We start from the raw sequence: 26,249 nt of genomic DNA on the forward strand, positions 1-26,249 counted from the left end.
ATAAAGAGGAGAGGATGTTTCACACAGAGCTTTAGGCAACATCTAACCCCTAGACAAGAGCTGATTGCTGTCTGAACCCCCTTTGGCAGCATACAGTATATGACAATGACTTCACTTTTAGAAAAACTTTCAGTGATGTGCTGACAAATGTGTTCCATTCACTTTCCAATTAGCACCAAAACATAGTGGAGCATCAAACCACTGACTGATCTTCTCTAACCTCCCACTCACCCTGATCCACCCACAGAGGACCTGTCATCCTCTCAGCTCCACAGTTAAGCTAATGCATCTTCACTTGATACACTCATTGACTTATAGACCCATCAGGTGTCACCTGTAAGTCGCCGGCTCACATTCTAACCTTTATGTTAATAAATGACCTGCTTGCTGATTCCTGTTAGCGGTTGTTGTGGCCAAGCAAAGACCTCGACCTTTTAAAGGAATAGTTTGACATTTTTGGAAATGTGCTTATTTGCTTTCCAGCCAACAGTAAGGTGAGAAAGATTGATTTCACTCAGGGGTCTGTTGAATATGAAACAACAGCCAGAAGAAAATTAGGTTAGCTTATAGCTTGGCATTTTGGTAAAGTGTTAAGCTACTTCTGGACTCTGAGAAGTTGCCAGGAGAGTCATGGCTCTCTCACTCTGGCTCCCTCCTGATTGAGGTTCATTCCTTTCACCTGCTCTCACCTGCACACCAGCTCTCCATCTCCTCATCAACTCAGCAGTATATATACCCCGGCTCTCCATCCACTCATCGCCAGATCGTTGTATCAACTACTGTGGTAGGCTAGGGCTCAGGCTAAATTAAGATTGTGAAAAAACCTTTGAACTTAATCTTTTGTGCTTGTTTTGGTTTTTGAGTCTCACCCTGTTTTTCCTTTGCTTCAGGATCACCATTCACCCACCTGTCTTCCTGCTCAGTCATCTGCCTCAACCTGCTCTCTGGACTCAAAACTGCTCAGCCACACTCACACACCTACTCTGGTCTGGTCAGCCTTCGTCCCTTTCACTCTGCTAACCTCCAGAATCTTCATCTCCATTTGCCACAATAAACCTCATTACCAATCAACCCCTGTGTTTATGTGTCCTGCATCTGGGTCCTAAATTCACTGGTCGTAACAGGGTAGACTAAAATCTACTTGTACTGGCCAAGAAAAGTCAGACACCCACACAGAAAAAAGAGAATTACAATATTTAAACCTTAAATTTATGTTTATGTTTTTCATATTACTTATTTTGGGACTTTTTATGCCTTGATTGGAAATTAAGTCAGAAACAGCGGACATAGAGAGTGGGGAACAACACATGGGAAAGGAGCCATAGGTGGGTTGAACCTGGAGCTGCATCCAATTATGTTACTGACACTTGAGAGAAAATGTTTTAAGAAGTGAGTTCTGGAGGTTACAGTTGCAGCTTTATGCTATGCAAGGCTATCCATCTATTAGCTGCAGCCTTATACTAAAGTGGTACTAATATTCTCCCCTAATTCTCACCTAGGAAACAAATATTGAACTACATTTTACTATATGTACCCATTCTTTACCAAATAATAGTGTGTATATGAATGTAGGCTACATGTATCTGCAACAGGTGCGTTCATTTTATTCACCCTGTAAAATTCATAGTTTCTGGTTTTTCAGTGAATTTGTGAAACAGAAAATAGAATTTTTGAAAGTGTGTATAATCCATGGACAGCTGGTCAGGGGTTGCTGTTTTGTGATTACACTGCAGTGTTGTACCAGCAGTTTCAGAGAGGGGATATCTGTAAATTGTTAGATGGACGTCTGTTTCTGTCTTTCAATATGGCAAGCAATCTGTTTTTTCATGCACTTGTAATTGAGTTGTGTGAGGACATTCAGAAATATTCTATTGATGGATTTTCTTCCGTAATATAAGAAGGATTAACATTTATTGCGCTGTGTGTACCCTTGATAAGTTCAGAGCCAGGTGGCTATAGAAATGAGCCTCGCTGCTTCTAACGCAGACAACATTAGATCATTGCTCTCCATCTGCTTGACAGATGCTGTTTACCAGAAATGATTAATTCTGCATTCATTTGGAGCATTGCACATCAAACACACGATGACATGAAAAGTACTTAAAGAAGCGGCTTCAATTGAAAGATACAAAGGATTTTATCATCTTTAATTGAGCTAATGCGCCTTAAATGCAGTGCTGCTCTTCATCTTTGGCTGTGTAACAGTCTTGCCATTCAAACTACTCTTATAAAAACAGTTAACTTTTTTCTCATAACAGATATCAAGTATCATGATGAACTCCTTAAGTCATGAGATATGGCACTTACAGCAACAATATCTAGGAATTTCATCTTGTGCACTTTGGCGCCCACTGAAGGTCTCTGAGGGCATTTGCACTGTCGTAAGACACACACAGTGCTACGCCTTCTCATTTTAGACAACGTTCATTTGTTTACAAGCAGAGAGTGCGAAGCCATCAAACACATTGGGAGAAGCTAAACAACCATGTCGACTGACGAGGTACAGCCTAATTTTTCCAGATTTTGCACACTCTGCAAGTGTCTTTAACCTGCTGTTTGCAAACTGTTTGCATGTCGAGTATGTGCATTCAACTATTACCATAACTATGGGCTGTGGCTAAATGGCTACATTTGGGGGTAATTCATTTAGCTAGTTGGACTAGGTTTGTAAGGTTTTAAACTTATTAAGCTAACATGAAGATCGACAAGGAAAGAGACACATTTTTAGAATAAGATGCACACAGAAACGCTGCTCATTAGACAACAATGCCATAAATAAGGATACAGCCATAAGTTGCATTGGACTCACTTATGAATAATATCTGCAGGGATGTACACTCCGCTTCTCTGACACCTTCTCTTTTGCTCTTCTTAGCTTCATCCGCCACCATCTTCTTCCTCTTAGCCTCAGCCATTATATCGAACCATACAGAGACAGGCTCTCTGCTTCTTTTAACAACTAAACGCTTCTGTGTGAACTATAGTGCTGCTAAGCCATGCCCACTTCACCCGAGATGGCCATGGCCTGCTGCCAAAGTCACTAACTGCTGTAAACAGGTAATTGGGCCGTGCTATAGACATCGAAGAGACAACAGTCTCCCCGTTAAAAGTTATTATGCTATTAAATCAAGGTTGAAAAGTTACACATTGTTGCTTTAACTTCCAATTTAACATCTATTTAGCAAAAGGTATACAGTTATTAACTATTCCTTAAATGAGTCTGTTTTTGTTGGTCCCCTCATCACAACAATAATAAAAGATGTAATTTGATGATGATTTGAAATAGCATGGACTCAGAGTTGCTGTCTTCTTGTTCAACAACCACCGATGCAAATGTAAATCTATCTGACATGACCCAGGCAGAAATCACGTCATGTTATGTCATTTCATTCTTTTGAAATAACCTTCAACATCTTGATGTCTCCCTTTCTTGCTCCCTGACTTATCATTGTGTATGTTCTGTGTTTACTTGGATGAAACAACTAGGTCAGTGTACACATACACAGCATTGGACATGTCTATGTGGCTCTACCCTCAGATTCCGGAAACAATACTACTTGGTCAGGTTTGAAACTACTTTGGAATGATTGTAGTGAAGTGGGTTACTTCCTGTGGTAGAGCATGAAGTCCGCAAGACTGCACTCAAACATCCTCAGACAACTTGACAACAAAATGAAACTGTTCTTGAATTATGTTATAGATTTCTCTTAGTTTCAACGTTGCAAAATAATGATTTAAGCCCTTTGAATTTAGAAATGTTGCATATCACAGCTTTAGTCTGATTAATCAGGAGCAGGAAGACAGATAATATAAAGGCTATATTTGTATTTTCTGTATAACCATAAAAAATTGCTAAGCTGTAACTGTGACTCACATTTACATGTAGCGGACAAATTAAGAACTCTACTTCCCTGGGGAAATGGTGTGGTAGAAATATAAAGGGGCATGAAATGGCAATGTAAAAGTACCTAAATCCTGTGCTTGATTTCAGCACTCATGTAAATTTTCTTAGTTACTTTCCAGCACTAACAGTGGCACACAGAGACAGAAAATAAGACTGACTAACTGACTGATTGACAGATTGTGTGTGACAGGTGCAGAGAAGCTGTCATGTCCTCAGTTGTACCTGCATTGAAGAGCTGACTTCAGAATAACACACATTTCAAGGTGGTGTTGTCACATATACTTAGGCTTCACAGGATTCTACAATAACCAATGAAATGAAAACTGTCATGTCTATTAGCTTCATTAAACCTCTCATACTGTGCAGAGCTGGTTGTGTTCACTTACTCCAGAACTGAAATGTTTCAGATGGAAGAGCAGTCTTCAGCTGTGAAAACCTTCATGATCAATTTTGTCTGTTCTGGAGGATCCCGTATGCAATGCATCTCTGTGTGCAGGAGGACAAGAATAGAAATAGAGTTTTGCTCCAATGCTCTCAAGATGTCTCTCTGAGTAGTGCTGCAGAAGAGGAGAGGCAGAGTCTAAACCCAGATTGCAGTGATAAGCCATTCCTAGAATGTAGGATGTGATTTCACATACTTTCTACTCATTACATGAAAGTGGCTGTCACAAATTTCAGGTCAGTGGTGTCAGGGGTGGGTTTTGTTAGTGGAATAATGAAAAAGAAGATTATTTTTGTCACAGCAAATGGAAGCACAAGTAGGCTATTTTTCTGGTCAAACCTAATGTATCAATTGACAAGCGAAAACACATATTCCCCATAAAAATATGTAAAAAATGAATACACTTCCATTTACGTTGGCTTACACAAGCAAGATATTCAGTGTGAAGCAGTGAGCTTAAGAAGTCCTCTTAGGTCACTTTTTATGACTTTTGACAAGGCCATGCTTTTTCTCCATTTATATTATATTATTATACACTCGCACTTCCACTTGTGGTTCATGATCTGAACCTTGCTTAATACTGCTACCTTGTAAGGACAAGTTGGCTGTATTAAGCAACATTTTTAGGATAATATACTAAAGCGTATAACTAAACTGTTTCAAGCGCCCAATACAAGCCGCTGAATTAGGAGTAACAGTTTTGGACACAAGCTGTGGCTGTAGAAGTTTTCATATAGGATAATGTGCTCTGCAGTTTTGACTGCATAATTATTACCAGTGATTGATTAAGTGGCAGCTGATCCCTGCATCATAACAGGATTAATAGAGTCAATAATAATTTTCAATGTTTAAGCTGATTCATAGGCTTTCTCCTAGATCCTCATCCATCACTGTCAAAAAACAGTTCAACTGTAATGAATAACATGTCACAACATATACATCCTCTGAGCTGTTAACACTTACTGAATTTAACAATACAAGAACAAGTGAAGTCTATTGGGGTTATAAACCTCATGGCAGACTTAAATATATTATCTTCAGGCTCAATCAACTGATGAAAATAAGTCATTAGAAATGACTTGCAGTACTAAACTGGGAAAAAGAAAGGAAGCAGGCCTGTGCCGTTTTCATCACAGGTAGTACAATAAGAAATCAACTCTATTCATTCAGCAGGTAAGTACTTCTGGGTCTAATTTCAACATACAAGAGGTAATCAAAATATATCAGATGTTTGTAAGTAATTTAGTTTATTAACTGCAAAGCAAAAAGCCTCCTGCAATGAAACATGCCTGACTGGCTTGTTAGAGATGACTTGACTCTCTTTCAGCCTTTTCATCATAAACTTTAATTTTCAGCTTGCGATAAAACTTCATTTACACCGGAGAAAACCCTGATCACCAGTATGTTCTTTCACTGCACATACAGCGTGGACAGAAATGCACAAAAACAAACACATGTCAGCCCGTCCATTTGAAGTATTTAAGCGTAACGTAAAAAGGGCAAAGATTAAAGTTCATCTGCATGCAATTACCTCCTGTCAAGTCTCTCTTTATTGTTCTCCTCTATATCCTGACTTCTGGAATGTTTTAGAATATGCAGTCTAGGAGCTGTCACCATGGCAACACAGCTACAACTCATATTCCCTCACACTGAAAACAATTAACAGTGACATTTATCCACATGTGAAGCTTTTGGGCTGTGAGGAGGAAACACAGATTTCACACCCACGTGCATGTTCTACTAAATCTTTTGCTGCTTTAAAACTCCCTCAAAAATTGTTTGCTTGGTCTAGTTTTTAGCTGAAGATTTATTTCTTCTTTTGCAGGATTTATGTTTATTTTCAACTGTAGTGGCTAAGTTGTCCCACTCACCCTGCCGTACAGACAGCCTCTTTATAGCTAGGCTACATGTGGCTCACCTGCAGCAGAGAGAACACAGGAAACCTCCTCGCTCTGGATCCTGCGGGGGTGTTCAGATATTCTAGCTCCTGACAAGCTGCTTCCTTGAACCATATGGTATTCAAAACTCTGCTGAGTCCCCTGATCACACCGCAGGCTCTGCCATAAGTTGAATTTGTATTGTCTCTGCATTCATGACAAGAAATGATAGGTTGTCTCTGTGAGTCGTTTCCCACATGAGGTGAAAAAAGTGATATAAAAAACAGGGAAAGAGAAAGTTGGGTGGTGATTTTAATTGCATTTAAATAAATTGTTTGACGTTAATAAAAATACTGTCTTTTTTAGGAAATATAGCTAAGATGATCTGCACTCATGTTTGTAGGGTAAATATAAAGCTATTACCAGTAATAGGTTAGCTAAGCTAAGCGCCATCTAGCTCACCTATAAGGGCCAGAGCAGAGGCCCTATGGTTTTTCGTTTGGAAGAGTTTGCCCAAGTGTGCGAAATAAATCGCGAAATAATAGCATGGCGTTCTGACTGTTCTGTGTCTGATAAAGACACTGTGCCTGAAGCACACTCTGGAAAGAAGGGGGAGGGCCCTTACTACAAAACCAGGAGAACACTAATCATATAAGTCAAGTGCACATGTACAGATTCTACATTTTTTATGTAGTAGAATCCGTAGAGAGAAAGGGATGACCAGTGGGTGAGGCTGCAAAATGAATCCCAATGTATATACTTGTCAGATTAGTACTTTCTTAAAGTGCCCTCTCATTAGCATGCTGCTTAATAAAATAGCTCAAATTAATACAATTTTCAGGACAGTATCTACAGAGAAGAAGCAATGACATACCTGTTCAAAGTCAGTATTCAAAGTCTGTTACAAAGAAAATGACTGTAATTTTGCAAGAGGACAGATAGGGATATTACTGCATAGGCTTCATTCAAATGAGGCCACTTTTTTTTAATTACTGTCTGTGACTCATGCTCAGACAGACAGCTTGGCAGGACACGGTTTGATGTATTTACTCCACATCTCTGTAGTTTACTCCAACCTTAAAAGTTATTTTGTAGCATAAGATGATTTGCTAAATCAATGTGGGAAATACATGCATTTATGATCATAGTATAATAAAAAAAAATAAACACATAGATTCCCTATTTACAGTCATTCTGAAGCTAAAAGTTATATTTGGAAAGTGTATAAGGAGGAAGTCAGGTCAAGCGGTCATCCAAAGAAGGATGTAAGTAATGTGCAGGAGATTACAGCCTTGTTAAATTTGTTGCATTGGAAAGTTTGAGCATGCAGAGGCGCTGTTATTGCATATATTTAGATGTGTTAATGAGGGAGGTCCTTGGGATGAAAGTGGGTTTTCATGTATATTTAATGCCATGGTTTGCCCAGCACGGCTTGACTGTGGATGCTAATGAGGACTGGCATGTTGAAAACAGGCTTTGCAACTCGTCTCCTCCCCAGGTGCAAACATCAGTCAGAGCAGATAGCAGTCCTGTTTCTTGGCTACTGCCAATGTATTTGTCATTTAAAACTGACTTCAATATAACCACTCTGTGTTGTTCAATACAAACCTGTTTTAAAGCCAGATCTCTGCTTTTGGATGGGGGCTTTATGTACACTACTATTTGTCAGTGAAGATAAAAGATTTCATGAAATCTTATCAAAAACCTGGGTGACTCATAATGTGAACCAAAACCTGTGTATTAAATTGTGTTCTGCTCGTGTACAGACTAAACAAACAACATAAAATGTGTTAAGCTTTGAGTTTTAGAGGTGCTGGCAGATGGATTTTGTTCCTCAGATAGAGCAAGGGTATCTGATCCAGTTTCTGAGTGTGTTCAAGAAAACACACATGGATTGGAAAAAACTCAATACAGAAACCAAAAGTTGACAACACATTCAGCACAGAAAATACAGCACAGATATAAAAACACAGATTCATTAGACATTAAAAATGACCACGTTTCTGTGGGATTAAGAAAGTGAGATACCAATTAAGGATTTTGTATGTTTCATCCTTTCCATTGGCTCAATCTTACTAAGTATCCTTCCACAGTTAGTAGCAGTCTAGTAGCATTTTTAATATCAGTAATCTCATCGTAATCTTTAGCATATATATTGAAAAGGCTAACACAGCATGTGCAATGTTAACTACATGTCTAGACAGCATTTTATTCCTTTGTCCTAGATGTCTCTGATGTGAACAGTTCAGCCTCTGTTTTATTTTTTCTATCTGATGTTATTTCTCACATTTTACCCGTTTTTATGCTTCATATTTCTTTTCTGTGCAAGTTGCTTCAAAATACAATACCTTGTTGTTGGCACAAAAGTTCTGCTAAAACACACGCGACCTACATTCACTGATGTGCCTGAACGTTTCTCCATGAGCCACAAACCATGGCAACAGTTGCCTGACCTAGCAGTGTATTTCATTTTGTTGTATCCGTGTTGTCTAATTGGTGAAGAGCTTTTTTTTCTACCTTTGCTGGTGTTTTTTCTATTTGCATGATTTTCTTTAGCTGAAGAGCATTACAAAGCTTCTGTAACACAGACATTCTTCACAATGAAAAATTGGTTTGGTATTTGTGGAATCAAGTCCTTTTATTTTTTAACTAAATGGTGATGCTATGTGTTTGATCACAGAAGGAAAAAAAAGGACAATTGTACTCAGTAGTTACAATAGGTTTTACTGTTACTTATTACAAATATTTCAAATATTTACACTTAGAAAATAATCATTTTCTGATGTATCCCACCTTGCCCCACATCTGTACAGCTGAACCCCATAATAAACCTAGAAACCTGAGACATTAAAATCAAATAATTACAGCAGAAACAGATTGAGAAAGCTTGCTACACAGTAGCAGTAATGATCAGTAGAAAACATATTGGACCCAATACTTCTTTTTAGTCAACCAATATCTGACTGTACCAGATTTACCACAAAATATACTAAATATATTATACGTCAAACCTGCAAAATATTGGCCAACTATGGCTGATCCTGTAGGCAACATAAAATGTTTAACATTTACGATGTGATGTCGACTGCTCATCAGAGGACATTGTGGAGTCACAAATGATGTCAAACTGTGCCCACTCTTCTGTGGACTCCTCCTTCAAATCCTTTCGCACGCTAAAAAAAAAACATCTTGCGCTTACACGTGAACATAAAAGTACGCACTCACATTTCCATTACTGTGTGCTTTTCACTGCAGCGTCCCTTCCAGCAGTCGATCATAAAGAGCCGCTAAACAGAACATTTGTGATGAACCATTTCTGTCCAGTGCATTTCTGCAGAGCCAGTTGGTAGCCAAACTCATTGTCAGTGCTAGCCACAAGCTCTAGGCATCTCTTTGATTTCCTGTTCTGAATGGATCCTCCCTGAAAAGATAAAAGCAGGATGGTTAAAATTGAGCTGTGCAGCAGGAACACAATTTGTGTGCTCAATAGAACTTTAAATAAACACTGCTGTGAACACGTGCAGATGTGAGCTGCTGAAAAGCTCTGAGCGTTTTGGCTGATTTTTACACTACCATGTTGATAGCATCACCATGGCTTGAAGGTAAAAAACAAAACAAGGTAATTGCCAGTGAAGTAATTAGCAATCTCCCTAGCAAGGCTAAGGTTTTGAGAATATAATAAGTGAGAAAAATCATAGAGAAAAACATGAAACATAAAACACACCAGAAAAAAAAACATCTGGTTTTGTGGAGGAAGAGATGCTGAAACAAAGGCATTAGGGACTGTAGAACTGCATCATTAGTTTCACAGCTATTGCGATATTTTTAAAATAAATTATTAAATGTTTTAAGATGAGAGTTATGCCTGAAGGAAGAACAAATCCTTTAGCGCAAAAAGAAAGTTATGTCCAACAGCAGTTTCCCCATTCTGTTAAAAAGAGAGAGCATAAAAGCCCTCCCAAAAATTCTAGCACATCCTAAAGAAACGAGACAGGATTTTCTCATTACAGCGTCATGGTCGAGCAAGGGCAAGTGACTGAAGAGGAGGTCTTCAACAGTCAATACTGCGTGGAGACAGCTGTGAAGAGAGAGCTCTTTCCAAAGCTATGAGAGGAAAGCAGAGGGATGTGGGAGGAAAAGACCAAAGGATTGGACTGGTTTTACAGACCGTGAAATGAATTATTCTCTCTGTATTTACAGTCGTTTGGTCCGTCTGTGAGATCCAGGAGACACTTTTTTTTTATTGATAACAGATTGGTTATAACTACTGAAAGTGGACATTTATGGACCAACATTTACTGAGATCCTGAAACAGCCCATAAAAGCAGCGAATGAGAAGATCAAGGAACTTTTAAACACTGAAGCTTATTTTTCCAGGTAAAAAAAAAGGAATAACAGATTATTACATTCCATGGCAAGGCAAGGCAGGTTTATTTATAGAGCACCATTCATACATAAATCAATTCAAAGTGTTTTACAGAGTTAAAAGCAAAGCATTAATAACATTATGAGCTTTAAAATACATGACATAGAGCAGATATAAGACATAATATAAGAAAAGTACAGAATAGAGTTCTGTCTCTTTTGGCAGGGAGAGGAAGCTTCTATTTTATCAGTCCAGTTGTTTCTCAAACCAGAGGAAACTGTAGTCCTTTAGCCAAACACAATTAAAAGATAAAAATAAAATAAAGAATACAAACATGTGGGAAGTGATTCAAAGGCCTGGAACAAGGTCAAGTTTTAAATCTCAAGCCCCTCAACTCACCCAAGTTATCCTGCTGCCGCTTGTTAAAAAAAAGCCCCCGGGAGTCAAGATGATGAATGTATATGTGAACTTGTAGCATGTGGGATGCTATGGTAAATATTGGATTTACTATGCTATATACAGAACAATAGGTGTTTGTTACTGGGAAATACAAAGGAATCACCCACACACACTGACATAAAGGAATAAGCAAAACAAAGTCATGCAGTTCCTCCTACTGATGTGCGCTTGTTTTCTAATCATAGGTATCAGCACCTGCCAACAAATGACTCATCTTTACATGCAAGCTCACATTTTAGATCTTTAACACATAAAGGAATAGCTAAGTCATTTTCAAGAGCATAGCAGGTTAATGCAACTTTCAAAACAATGAACAGTAATGCATGTTATCTCTTAAATGAACATATTCTGATACCTCTCGGTTCTGCTGATAGGTTCATCTTTGCTTGACAATTTGCATATGTGCATGTTTCAGTCATGATATGCTCCAGTCCATCTGATATGTCCCTGTTCAATTTACTGAATTATACAAGTTAACTAAAATGACCTCTCAAAGTTCAGTTTGAGGATACCTGACATGGACACACTGGCAGCAGCCATCCACAAGTGTCAGGAATATTGTTCTTGTTATAGAAAACATTTTGAGCAGAGTTTTTAATTACGGCTGCACTGACAGCAAAGCATACAATAATATGAGGCCTTTTGAGCCCAAATCAAAGCATGCAGTTAATCCAATTCACCCGCTGTCATCGGCCGTTTTAAGGTTACTGCCTGTTCTGTTTAAAGACTCTGTGCAGCACGGAGCCGCTAATGAAGAAAGACAATCATTAAATTTCAATGAGTGTTCGTCACTAAATGACCTGCAGGATTGAGTGAAAATCCAGTCAAATAGTAAATTAAACCACTTGCATGATTAAAAAGCAGCCTCCACAGTTGTTATTTTCTCCTACCTCAAACCTCTCCTTCAAACCACTCAGACTAAAGAATAGAAAACGTGTGTTCTTGAGCCTTGTGTTTCCTGACCATGTGTGGGGTGTGTGTCATGGGTTGTTACCTGAGAAAAGAGCCAGTGGAGCTTCATGCGTTTGGCTGCAGCGTAGCTGCACTCAATGAGGCGCGGTCTGCTGTTCACATCCACCAGGCACTTGTTGTCGTCGTCGTCGACAGTGGGACTGAGGAGCCCAATGTGGAGCTGCTGAGTACTTGTGTAGTACACATTCTACAAGAAAGAACATCCAACTTCAAACAAACTGTGAAGTCCTTTGCTGTATCTTAAGACATGCTGGGAATGACCTTTAATAACAACTATTCTAGAGCTTGTATTTAACCAAGTAAGTAATAAACTGTGCAGGAAATAGGCTTGCCCTTTGTTGTTTGGATATGATAAAATCTCTATGAGGGTTATTTATATACATTAAACATGAGTACAGCTATCCTGTTAAAATGAGAATGAGGAAAGACAAAAAAAACCAAAAAAAACCCATTAAAAGACAGTGCTGATAATTAAATCAGGAATTGGGAGACAATTAGACTAATTGTGTACTGGCTGATGAAATCCTGCCCAGATTGTGTTTCTTTTGCAGGCAGTTCTTTTTTACATTAACCTCACAAAATCCCCAAATCATTTACAGCAGAGGCATGTTTTGTTTTTCAGAAATGAAAGGCTTAGTGGTATAAACACAAGTTGGAAGAGAGAGAGCAAAAAAGACAATCTGTTGAACAAATTTACAGACAGACAAATGAAGCAGAAATCAAAGTCTTCTGCTGTTAGTTTTATGTAATAAACATAGAAAATAAATACAAGGAATGAATGCTCATATTGGATTACTCATTGGTGTATCTTACTAATGTGTAAAGTACATTTACATCAGTGCTGCCCTTTAGTGCAGCTTTAAGGTTTGTGTGCTCTACTTAAGTAAACTTGATTTGATTTGCATTTGCAACACGCCTACATTTTGAATAGTTGAACCAATGACTGACTGATTGATGACAATCAATCATCAACTAGTGGCTCCCAACCGGTATGACCTGAGACAACTTAAAAGAAAAAACTTTGTGCCTTAGCTTCAACTTGAGCAGCAGAACTTCTTTAAAAATGTGCGACAAGCAAGTTGCTTCAAACAAAATGATTAAGACATCAGTGGTGGATGGGGGAGTTAAGATTCACATCAGAGTAAACATGTTTTGGAGCAGAATATTTAACATGGGCTCTGTCTCTAATTCTGCACCACTATTTGCACTCCAAGATCTTTTCTTCTTTCTAAATAAATCATCTTGGCCATGTTTGCGTCTTCTGCAGCTTGTTCGCTTTTTACTCTTATCCAAAAAAGGCCTCCTGCCTCCTTCACAACAGAAATTAAACAGTGACTAGTGTGATTTAAAAAAATCTGTGCTGCTCACTTTTTGGAACAGCTCAGACTGCCAGACGTTATGTAGCTCTGGTTTCTATTGTTACTGAGCTTAAGTCGGAATGTTTTATCATCGCTTGTGCTGAAATGCTGAATTGTACGGTAACTGACAACATGCTCTTGTAAAGTCAGTCCTGTGCTGGATTGTAAACTTTGTATTTCTGACTCCTTTCATGCATGTGCACTGATGTAGCATTTATTACAACACCTGCAATACAAAGGATATCTCTGCCAAAGCAAAACAGTGAAACATATAGCTGGCACCTGCAAAACCTTGTTTTGACAGAAAGCAGCAAACATTCAAACCCTTCTATTTCCATGTATTATTATAGACGCAATCCAGAGAATAATTCCTCTCCATGACGTAACATGCAAACACTAAAATAGAGCAGACTGGATTTGTCTTGCAGATATCCCTAATCTCATTAGAAATGCTGGAGCTGCTCCAATCTGTTGTTTGATATGCCAGGATTAACAGAGATCTATAGTGAATTACAGATTTATAATAAGTATGCTTTAGAGTTATTTAGGTCCCAGAAAGGGCTCTAGAAGTTATCGTATGGGTTTTTAAAAAAGAAAAGGCATTACAAGATTATACAGCTTACTCCTGAATCAGTTTTAATTTGCGCTGTGGTGTAAATGTCAATAGAGGCGTAATAAGTGTGAAATGTCCAATAGATTCATTCAAATTGAGAGGGATAATGTGAGATCAAGTCTCACTCCATAAGACAAGTTTTCAGCTGCCACAGCAAGGTTAAACAAACTCTGAAAGCAGTCTGTTTAGACATAATGGGACGGAGGGATCGATAGGAGCTGAAAGAGCCAGGAGAAAGTAAGTGATAATCAGACTATGCTAACATTTGAAGACACTTGAAGGCCCAGTTACTGGGGCTGAAATATATCCTGGACAAGCGGTCCAAAGACATCACTTTAAGAGACTGAGTGAAAACATGTGACAGTAAAATAGAGGGGTATCACAGTGGATCTGAAATGGTTTTGCTCTTTAATCTTTTGATGTTCGTGGAAAATAAGAAAGTAAACATTTAGAAGAAATCCGGAGACAGAGACAAATGTTCAGGCACAATATAACTTGTTGTTTTGTCAATAACATGGCATTTTATTATTGATGCCTAAGGAAAGGGTATGAAAAATGGGAGATGAGTTTTATATGTATTTAACTACATTGAGGTCTGTTTCTGTAAAGGGCAAAAAAGGAAACCCGATCCCGTTTTATGAGGAAAAGCTTGTGAGTTTGATCCAATGTGAAGGCAAAGGAAGGGGAGGTTGTTTTTCTTCCAGATGGAGCAGGTTTTATTGAGTCAGAAGAACCCAAGATGGAGATAAAATAGAGAGGTGATGTATTAAATCTGGCTTTATGCTACATGCTGCATGAAACAGTCTTGCAGAGAGAGAGAGAGAGAGAGAGAGAGAGAGAGAGAGAGAGAGAGAGAGACAGGGAGAGAGACAGGGAGAGAGACAGGGAGAGATGGTACTGGTACCTGAGGTGTCATCCCATGACAGAGGTACAGGATGGGCACATTGTCGTTGTCAGGCCCCTGGTCCAGACACAGCTCGGTCTTCAGAGAGTTTTTCAGCTGACATTAAGAGACACACACAATTAAAAAAAGAGCGTGTTACACATGACATTTTGAATCTCACTAAATATTTATTCTATGCTACTCAGTGTGAATTTTAATTTCACAACAATATAGATTACAATGAATCCCTTAATGTACAAACAAAGCAAATACATGAAAGGAAACAGAGGGAGGACTACACTCAAAGGATTTTCAGTCATCTTGCTTTGAAAATAAGACCAAACGCATGGACTGCCAAAAGCCATAAACTGTACACTATTGAGAATGCTGCTGCCTGGGTTTTAAGATGACTGCAATTAAAGGTCGTATATCTCCTGTTTATTACAACCACAATGATTCCCTGTGTGTTTTGGAATTGATTATGAAGTATTTTGTTAGTTTTGTCAGTTGCCTTATATTTTACATACTCATATAGTTATGATCCGCTACGAAAGGTAACATCCTCCAACACCGCTCCAATCAGAGGGAAGCTGATTTAATAAGCAATAAGCTTTGTGTTGGAAAATTGATGTTCAACCATTTCCTCGTTTGTAGGTAAATAATAAAGATTTCAAACAATGGTTGTTATGCTTTCTATGTTGTATATAAGGTCCTTTCTGTACATTATATTTCCGGTGATGGTAATTCTTAAGATTCATTTTTCTGTTTTATAAGTTTATGAAATAAGAAAACTGAAAACAGCCATCCCGATTAGAGAAGGAAATTTGAAAGTGTTATGTGAGGGTAATACACCTTTCTGTACTGGAAAGGTTTTGCTCCCTTCTTTTAAATAAATGTAGAAGTACATTATTTCTCTCTCAGGGGAAATAAACTATTATCCAAGCATTAAGCACTGCTTGCTGCAGTGCTCACTGTGATTATATAAAAATGTATCTACAAGTTTGTGTGTGAGGACAGGCAATATGTTGGAAGGAAAGAAGCCATCTTCCATCATCATCACCTCGCGTATCCTCCGTTATTCTCAATAAACAGAATGTAAATATTAAATATACACAGAAAATACAGAAGACACTCGGCCTGAGCGGATTGAATCATCCACGAACCTGAATCATACTTTACAACCGTCCTGGATCCATTCATCTTTATAAAAATGTAAATAAGAAGCGTTAGGCTTGATGAACATTACTCAGACTGTGAAGCCGAGCCATAGGGTTATTCATGTGCATCATGACAAAGGTCTGCCTGATTGCAAGACACAAATCTGTACCGAAGGCAGCTGTGGAGATGCTGGTTTGTGTGGGGGGAGAATTAAGTTAAGATGTGAGATCAGGAGAACACAGCGAGAGATGATTCAGCTTCCCATTGGCTCAGGAGAAGTCGACTCATATCTGATAATCAGAAAATCCACAGGAACAACATGGTCCAGTGCCCTGTCTCAGGACCAAATTATTTCTACTGAAAGAAACATGAGACAACAGAGACCCACTGTGGGAAATAAACATGAACTTAAAGTCAGAGTTAGACAGCATTAAGTGTCTTTAATGTGACATATCTATCTTGATTGTACTGCTCTAACAAGGGTTTAGCCTTTTAAACACCGAGATTCACAGATGAAGCTACCCTCACCCTCACCTCCCTCATCGTCACCGGACAAAGAGAAGGTGAGAATAAAATATAAAAAACACATTCTTCTGCAATGTAAACTCAATTTATCAGCCATTCTTGTGGCATCTAATGACTCCTCCAACCACTGACTCGCCCATCAAATGCATGTCGCAAACATAGAATAATGAGGTCGACTACTTTGCAGAAGTGAATGTAATGAGGCCGGCCTATTTCCTCGTGACATCCTTTCCCCATTCGTCAATTTGTACAAGAAAAAAATTCAGCATCCAGACAACATAGAAAGCAGTGCCATTACACTGTGGTCTGTGTGTCAATGTGTGTTAGGGTGCAGCACAGTGACGTGAGGTGGGAGGACCATGGAAAGGAAGCTGTTTGAGAACAACAAGGACACTGCCGGCATGTGCAGTTTCTTTTTGGCTTCTCTAACTGTAACAAAATGTTGCTGCAAAACTCTGGCGGGTTAAATTGCAAATATTTAAAGTCAATGAATGTATAACATCATCTATGTATCGAAATGTATTAAGATTGTGACAACCCCTGCTGTGTCAGTGCTCCTCCTGTAGCCTTGTATCTCTCTCCACTCAGGTTGCCTTCAGGTAGTAAAGGGCAGAGCTGGTAAATTGATGTCATGCACCTGGGTAGGCTGGGCCTCAGTATTTAAGCTGGCTTCTCAGTCTCTCTCTCTCTCTCTCTCTCTCTCTCTCTCTCTCTCTAGTCAACACTAAATTTGGTTTGTGGTCTTTGTTTTGCCTTCACAGCACCACGCACAGTCACCATTGCATTCACCACTTATCTACAGCCTGCATATTCTTTTATGAGGATGTTTTTGCCTTATTTTTCCATGAACTATCGCTTAAATAACTTTAAAACTGTGTGGTCTCCCTGTTTGTCCAACTCACTGAGCCCGGGTTTTGACAAGATAATTAATGAAACCCTGGAGAGGGCTGTTCTAGCTGCAGCATGTTTCAACTTGTTTTCTAACATATTTGTGTCTTTTGTTTTTTTAGCATTTTCACTTTAAAGTATCTAACTGCTTAAAGGCTTTTTACTCCAGAGGAGAGCCTTATTTTTTCCACCTTTCTTCAACAAAATAAATATGTTTAGTGCCTTCTGAGAAGAGAAGGAAAGAACTCGAGTCTCTACAGCAAACCCTCCTCTTTGTGAACTGTTTGTGCTCTTGACAGCAGCCATCCGCATCCCAACACAGGGGATTACAATTATTTGCTAAGCCTTGTTGTCTTGACTTGTTTTTGGCTTTTTTTTTCTTTCTGGCGCTGAAATGAAACTGAGATGAAGATGGAGGATGAGGCTTACCACTCCGTAGGCGATGGTGTCGCTGTACATCCTCATCTCAGGGTAGATGTTGACCAGATACCATCGGAAAGTTTTACACCGCAGCCTCTTCCTCAGAGCCTTCCTCTCGCTGATATCGCCGATATCAATCCCAGAGTCCTGGGTCCAAGCAAACAGACACACACACAAAACCACACACACACACACACACACACACACACACACACACACACACACACACACACACACACACACACAGAGGAACACAGCGACAAACACAAAGCATAAAATTGATTAACCGTGGCTTGTGGAGAGGCAGATCAGATAATGGGCCATTGAGGAGCAGTGTGAAGCCATTTGTTGTGTATTTGAAAAGCTTCTACTGGGTTTGATTTTTGTCCAGTTCTGCCTTGGAAATCACTGTACTGCTCCAGCTGCCACATCACACACACACACACACACACACACACACACACACACACACACACACACATGTGCACATGCATGTGCACACACGCACACAGATGTTGATAAGCCATCTACTGTCCCTATTTGGGATGTTTTTTCAGGTTTTTATTTTTTACAAAACTTCCATTTTAATCTTGATTGAGACACATGAGGTACTACAGAGATACAATGCATTGTTTGTATTAAACCACAGTCCTCCAACATATTTATATAGAATTGTACAAGTAACCAATCATTAAAGCACAAAGTAAGGCAAGATTTGATGACTACAATAGAAAAATAGATTACATCTACAATAACCCCAATGTTACTCATCTACCTGAGGGACTGTAATGGAATGCTTTCTGATGTGTTCAGACATTTAGTTACCTGACTTTTACTTGTCATGAACATTATCTCACTAGAAACGTGTACATGTGTTACATGTTACAATTTCATGTGTTCATAGACCTGTAAAAGAGAACGTTTCCTGGGTGGATCTAATAAAAAGAAACTACAGAAATAACATTTTTTAGACCATTAAAAGTAACAAAAGAACAGGTATACATGAAGATGTTTGTTGTAATGTTGTTGTATGTGGGGCTTTTCATTCAATTCTCTCCGTTCAACCATCATACAACCCCTCAGATTTATTTTGTGACCCTTTGCAGGGTTAGAGCCGTACATTGGAAACCACTGAACAAACTACCTTTACTGTAATTTACTGTAAAACATCTACAACAGTAACAGTGGCCTACAATGTGTCAGTAAAAGTCTTATAACGTCTAGACAGTACCAGTTACAAGGATATTTTATTCATAATAAGACTTTGACTTGCTAATTATACTGTGCCTTTAAGCACTGCAGTATCTTTACATCATGTTCATGTGATTTTTTTCTCATTGCATGTCATCATCTGGCTCATGTTGTCCTCAAACGTCACTGACGCCTCTCTTTAATAACTCAAAAGCTCTGGAGGGTCGAAAAGTTGACGGGGCTCTCTGGTGCTCAAAAACATCAAAAAGTGAACTCTGATGGGTGCAGACATAAACAACAGTACTCGGCTTGTTTTACATCTTCAGATTAACACATATATATATTTTTTATTTTGTGGATAATTCATTGGGCTAAAGCTGCGGCTAAATTTCATGCTTCTCGAGTCCAGACTCTGTTAAATGCCTCATTATTGACTGAATGAATTGCCCGCAGATGTTCATCTATTCATAACGTGGATTTACATATTCAAACTGATTATGCAGGAGGAGAAAAAAAGCTTCAGTGAACAAACATTTGACTTCGCCTTTGAGGGGTGCTAGATTTAACATGAGACGACATAGTGCAATTATTTACTTTAATTTACTGAATCCCAAATGAAGATCAAATAAAAACATTTAATCCAAAGTAAAAACACTGGTTCAACTATTAAAATACAAGACAGCCGGCAGCATATACAGTTTGCATCATTTGGATTCACTGTGAATCTGCAAACAGATAGTTTGTGCTTTAACAGTTGTGGACACTGCGGATGTCTTCATTCAGTCTTTTAAATCATGGAAATCAGCCGCAGCTGAATATATTTAAAAGAGTAAATAGTTTGCATTTCTACATAATTAATACTACATTGAAATAATTGAATTATGTACCTTTTTTGTCTATGTCGTTTTTATATAAGTTATCATTTGTTCCCAATATCTCAGCTGTAATAAAGATTGTTTCTTTTAAATGGTCCCTCTTTTCTGTTATTTCCTAACTGCTAACTTATGTTAATACTATTTGGATGATTCATATTTAGTATGTATTTATTCTGTTGCATGTATTCAGTCTATTATGTATGTGACGAGAAATCATTTCAACTGAGCTTTGTGGTGTGTCAGGAGCTGATTCAACCAAACATCTGCGATGAGACGAGCACAGCTGATAACAGATCACACTCAACGTTGTCACATTTAGATTAGGTGGATGCACAATGGAGCTGCCTGTTTGTCCTGTGTGTTTATCATGATGCTTTCTATATTCATGTTTGTGTGATTGTGCATGATTCTTTTCCACACCTGACTTGAGACGTCAGTATGAATGTTCCCCGGGGATTATAACATAAAGGCTGCAACGACAAATCCTCCAAACAGGAAACCCTTTGAAAAAGCTTCTTGATGACGTGTCTGCATTAGGGATGGGACAAATAATCAAGATTACAATATTCTGTGTTGTGCTATTACTGATACAGTGACACCTGTACTGTGTTATTCTGACTTGTGATACTAATGCAGAGGTGTTTTCTTCTCTTTTATCTGTATATGATGTCTCAACAGTATCTGTCAGTGAAGGCTGGAGCCAGCTTCTTAGCTGACATGTAACATTTGACGAATGAAACACCTTATATTATATGTATTGATTTTTAAAGTATTCACAGTTTCATGTCAAAGATACAACACATAGGAAGGAAGGAGCTTATGATCCAGCTCTGCATTACAGAAAACAGGCAAGCCTTTTCAGGGGTGTACGTCTTTTATCTTCTTCCGTTAAACTGATGCAGCTTTAGGTTTTGACTAATTGACAAAGAAAAGGATGAGAACTGTTCATTGGGAATAAACCCATCTGGTAGACGGTCAAATGCTAAAATCATGTATTTAAGATAGTAATGTCAAATAAGCCAAAGAGAGGTCGATTTTCTTCAAAGTAATTACATTTAAATGAACACAAGAGTGACTGTTCTGCAAACGATAAGCCAATCCTAGATTTCTACCAGATTTTCATTTATTTCTTTGTTATTTTCTTTTTGATTATTTTCTGTTTTGTTTCATATTTAAAAATGGCACAGAGAGTGAGTAATCACTAATAAACAAACAATTACATCCTAGTATTGTTTACGACTTGAATGTATTGTGATGTCAGTGCAAAACATGGAATTTTGTATGAGCACTTTGTCTGGACATCCTTTGATTATTTAAATCTGAAATGTGCTGTTTTTATCTATTGAATGCTTAATCTTTCATCTGAACAACAATTTAACAATTGTAGGTACCAATAAAGACACCTTAAATCTTATTATGATCGTTAATCACTTAAATATCAAGATTAAGATTAAGATTAACTTTATTGATCCCAGCAATCGGATATTTCTGTTTTTACACTCTGTAAGTCATGCAACACACACATAGGCTGAAATATACACACATGCACAAACAGGATCCTATGGACATGCACTAATGGAGAGATGTCAGAGTGACGGAGCTGCCCACAGCGGGCGCTCCTGAGCTGATGGTGGGGAGGGGGTTTGGTGCCTTGCTCAAGGGCACCTCGGCAGTGCTCAGGAAGTGATCTGGCACCTCTCCAGCTACCAGACCAACTTCCATATTTGGTCCACACCAATGAACTTGGCATGCTGAGATTCATCAACATGCCAAGTTCATTAAAGTATGATCTCAAAGTTTTGTTTATCAGAAAACATTGTAATGACATGATCATTCACCTCCATTGGAATATTCCAGGCCATGTACACGTGGCTCTTAAACTCATCCATCCAAACTTCTGCCACTCTGAGGGCGTTTCTCCTCACGTGAGTCGTCAGGTCCTCCGTGTAGGGTTTGTGAGCGCGCTCTATGTGGGCAATACGAGCACAAGGCAGGACCTCGACACTGCCGCCACACTGCCACACCTGCATTCCAACATTACAAACACAAAGAAAGGAGAAACATTTATACGTTATAGTACGAGCAGTGACTCGTCTTCATCTTATGAGTTGAAGTATTTCTGTTGTGGTCAAACCACAGGTCTAGAATCTCCTTATTTCTGTAAAAAACTGAAACCATTTCTGAAGTGGAAAGCGAAAAGTTTCAGAAAAGCCAAAGTCCCTGTGCGGCCAAGGTTCTACAAAAAGTATAAATGTGTAAATGTGTTCAGTCTTTTTTGTTCCTTCTTAAGTGCAGGTACCTCTGTTCTCATTATGCTGTTTCTCAGGTTAGAGAGCAGTTCAGAGGATTTCCTCACAGACAGTGCAATGGGCAGTGACTGTTTCATTCTGGGCGACTTGAAGCAGGACTGCGGCTACAGGCAGGGACTATTCATTACCTCTGCAGCCAACTGTGTCCTCGACTGTGAGGAGGGAGTCCCCGTGGTGGAAAACATTAATGTCCCAGTACCCAGGAGGAGAAGCCTGATGAGTAAGAGCCAGTGGCACTAACTCCTCTCTGACATAATGAAGACCTCTGGGAGGCTCCAGACCCTGGTGAGGGGATCTGTGCAAACCTTTTCACGACCGTGGGACCTCCATCCAGGAAATAGTGACAGGTAATGATAAGGATAATAATGAGTTATTTAAAAAAAAAAAGTACAGCGAGTGTCATTTTACACTCCCTGCTAACCCACTTTATCACATAATTAGCCTGATGCAAATTTTTCTCCATACATTTATAATCAACATGCAGTCAAGCATTATAATTGTGGTTATGCTAATTTATGTAAACCCACTTGATTTATTTTTCTGTTTACATTGCTTCCTCTATTATTTAACAAACTTAATTGCCCCTATCAGTCAAACAAGGCAATCTGTTAAAAAATGTTCTTAATATCATTAAACATCAAAAGATGTATGCATCGTTGAGTAATGAGTACTTTAAAAACATAGATGAGAGTTAAAGCTTTGAGGAAAATGTATAATACAAGGAATTAGGAAGTAGAATGGGAATGCAGATTTTTGTCTGAATTATATGAATGGTATTAATGCAATTCACAGAATCATAGAAATCAATGAAGATGGGTCATCAAAGGAGACATCACGCTAAGATTATGTGAAGATGCTCAGAAATCACATAAAGCTCAACATTAGTCCAGGACACAATGAGTTTCAGCATGAAAAAAAGCTGAAATCATCCAACAGCACTGTCATTTGAGAACCAAATCACAGTGCCATGCCAATGTTAGTGTGTCTGAATTAGATCAGGATCTAATTCAAAGGTTTTTCTTCTGCAGCAGCACACCCTGAACCTGTTTGAAGTCTGAAAATAACTGTATACCACTTTTAATAAATTGAGCATTTCGTACAAAATCATCATGATGTATCATTTTTATCCAACAAAAATAACCAAAACTGAAGAGAAACTGGATGGTTGTTGAAGCTGCAGCTGTGGTTTTCTGGCATCAAATTTAAACTTTAATGATATTCTTATTCATGTGCATTTATAAAAGATTTGGAGTGGGGTTGACTTTAATGACTTTGGAGAGGAGAGAGAGAGAGTGGGGAATTATATGCTGGCAAGAAGCTACAGGTCGTACTTGAACCACGCCTGAGGACTACACCCTCCGCACACGGTGCGTATAAACGAACCACTAGGCACTGGTGCCCCATTCATGTGCATTTTAACAGAAAATATGTTGTTGATGACACAACCAAACCCACCGTCCAATCAACAGTCCAGTCTTTGGACCAAGAAAACCAGTTAGTGCAAATGTTTTATGTTTTTGTACAATTGAGGTTATTTTTAAACCAGATGAACAAAAATATTGATGGCTCAAGCTTCTGTTCTTTCTAACACATCTGATAAATATCAATATTTTTTTTTTTAGTCAGTCTACAAAATTTTCCATTTCTTGAGGGGTGCTGCAAGCTTAGATAAAAAAAATCAACAGATTCTCGGGTGCTGATTGCCTGGCAGTTATGTCGCGCGCCCCATGTACAGAGGCTGTAGTTCTCTTCACAGCGGCCATGGGTTCCAATCCGACCTTGGCCTTTTGCTGCATGTCATCCCCGATTCTCTTCTCCCAACATTTCCTGTGTCTCTCTTCAGCTGCCCTATTGCCCTATCCAATAAAGGCAAATAGGCAAAAAAAAGAAGAAATCTAAAGATTTAATGAAATCTACAAAAAAATAATCAATTACGTATTCACAAAACATCTAAAAACATGACTTGACTGAAAAAGCACAGTAGAACATCAAGAGATTTAAGCAAAGACTTTCATAAACTGTTTTAATTACAGCTTGTAGGATCCCTCCCATTCTTCAGTGTCAGCTCTTCTTTAAGATAATGAAAATAATGCCTCTGCATTCGGCCCCTGTGACGCCCACTGTAGGAAACCACTAATTATCTGCTGCTTTTTTTCCAAAATTAATCACAAGAAATGGGTCATTACTGTCAAGACAGAGGTCTGACTCTTCAATTAATCTGAGAACCTTCATTGTATTGTATTCAAAACACGACCTTTAAATACATTTGAGTGTTTCTAATGGCTCACTCCTCCTTGAATGATCAAACCCACCATGTAATTTGTATAGTGACTCATGAAATCTGTTTCGCCACACTGGAAATTTGCCTTTACACAGATATGGTGGTGTGATCCTTCTCTCCAGCTCTGTGCTGTCAAAAAGCTGTTAAATATAAATAGCAATCAGATTTTAAAACCTTCTGTCACTTGGTCACTGTCATACAAAATAATAGGTGTTATACTTTGGCTACACTGCCTCAAAACAAATCAAAGCAGCCACTAACTTTAGTCGATTTTTGAGTCCACTTTTTATTAAAAGTCAGGACCTCACTCCAGAAAGTCTCCCTGATTCAGCAGCGAGGGAACAATCTCAGTCAGGACGACACAACCACTCCCTTCAAACTTAAAACTCATCCCCTGCAGAAATATCTCACGTCCCACGCTCCCACTTGTGTCTTGCCTCTCGCTGCCACATCCGCCTGCAAATATGCTGCTGTCTGAATCTGAGCCTCCTCCCATCTCACTCTTTCTTTATTTTCTATAGAACTTTTCTGGCAGAGAAGTCGTGTCATAATATAAAATTGTTTTCTCAGATCTATTATCAGGGCACCATCAGACAGAGTCTAAGCTAATTTTATTGCTGCCCTCATCATAATTAGCTTTGGATAAGAGCAAGAGCTAAATATCTTTAATGTAAATGTAATGTGAGTGGAAGTGCTTCATTCCTTTTTCTATGCACACTGGTGCCAATTACACAAGCAGAGTGTCTAGTGGATTAAATGGATTTTGATGGCAGTACTCACAAGGTTATTTCACCAAGGCTTTGAGGATTTAAAGTATTAACATGATGCAGTTTTGCGTTGCATCAACATATCAAGTCAAAATACAGAAAATACAGTTTTTAAGCTTAATGATTGGATTGTCAGTGTGCTTAATAATCTTATGAACTTTTTGCGACCTCCAGTTTGTGTATGACGTGCTGCCTTCAAGTACAACAACCTATATCTATCTTAATAATGTTAAGCAGCAGTCACACCATGCAGGCATGGAAACATTGTCTGTCACATGTTTGTGCTTTTCTTGTTCACAAAGAGCAGCAGCTTCCTGTTGTTGCTCCCAAGATTCACAGCCAAAATAGGATCAGGACATTTCTGAAATGTCTCAAATACCTCACATGTCTTAAACATTTCTCTGCTGCTCTTTTATGAACTCAGTCTCTTCTTTACTGGATATAAAACTTTTCTGGTACGCTATTTTTAAGTTCTTTATTTCCAAGAGAGGCAGTGAATTTACACATATTCAAATGTTATTATGATCAAAGATAGAAAAAAGATGGAAGCAGCCCAAGATTAGCCTTTTAAATAAGCATACGCGTGAAGTAGTAGTTATTAAGACACTCAATGTAGCATTAGTAGGCATTACAAAAAGACATGTGAAGACATACAGGTGGTAGCAACACTTACCTTTACCTTGAGGGACACACACCAAAAATATATGCTAAAAAATAGCAGCCCATAACCTGCAATTGGGTTGTGGTTGATTCTAAGCTCAGAAGAAGGAAAAACATTTAGGGTTAGCTGCAAATGTCGGCATGTCGAGTTAATTAGCCTACAACCTATACTACACCAGAAACACTGTTTCTTTCCGGTATAGGCATGTCATAGCGAACTACATCTTGTAGGCTTACAGGAGCATTGGCAATTTATTCAAATTTAATTTTAGTTAGCTGGTTGACTTGTAGCGATACAATC

General features: G+C 38.6%; 1 protein-coding gene across 1 annotated transcript in view; it reads right to left on the reverse strand.

The window, feature by feature from the left end:
* Positions 1-8,927: 8,927 nt before the first annotated feature.
* galnt18b (UDP-N-acetyl-alpha-D-galactosamine:polypeptide N-acetylgalactosaminyltransferase 18b) overlaps positions 8,928-26,249 on the reverse strand; it is a 77,150-nt gene continuing 59,828 nt past the window's right edge. The window contains exons 7-11 of the mRNA XM_061037988.1: positions 21,770-21,955; positions 17,875-18,012; positions 14,896-14,991; positions 12,043-12,207; positions 8,928-9,644 (exon numbers count right to left, since the gene is read on the reverse strand). Of these exons, the coding sequence (XP_060893971.1) occupies positions 9,498-9,644; positions 12,043-12,207; positions 14,896-14,991; positions 17,875-18,012; positions 21,770-21,955 (732 nt within the window). The 3' untranslated portion in view covers positions 8,928-9,497. The remainder of the gene's footprint in view (positions 9,645-12,042; positions 12,208-14,895; positions 14,992-17,874; positions 18,013-21,769; positions 21,956-26,249) is intronic.

The sequence above is a fragment of the Labrus mixtus genome, chromosome 1, assembly GCF_963584025.1.
Source record: "Labrus mixtus chromosome 1, fLabMix1.1, whole genome shotgun sequence".
Classification (NCBI taxonomy): domain Eukaryota; kingdom Metazoa; phylum Chordata; class Actinopteri; order Labriformes; family Labridae; genus Labrus; species Labrus mixtus.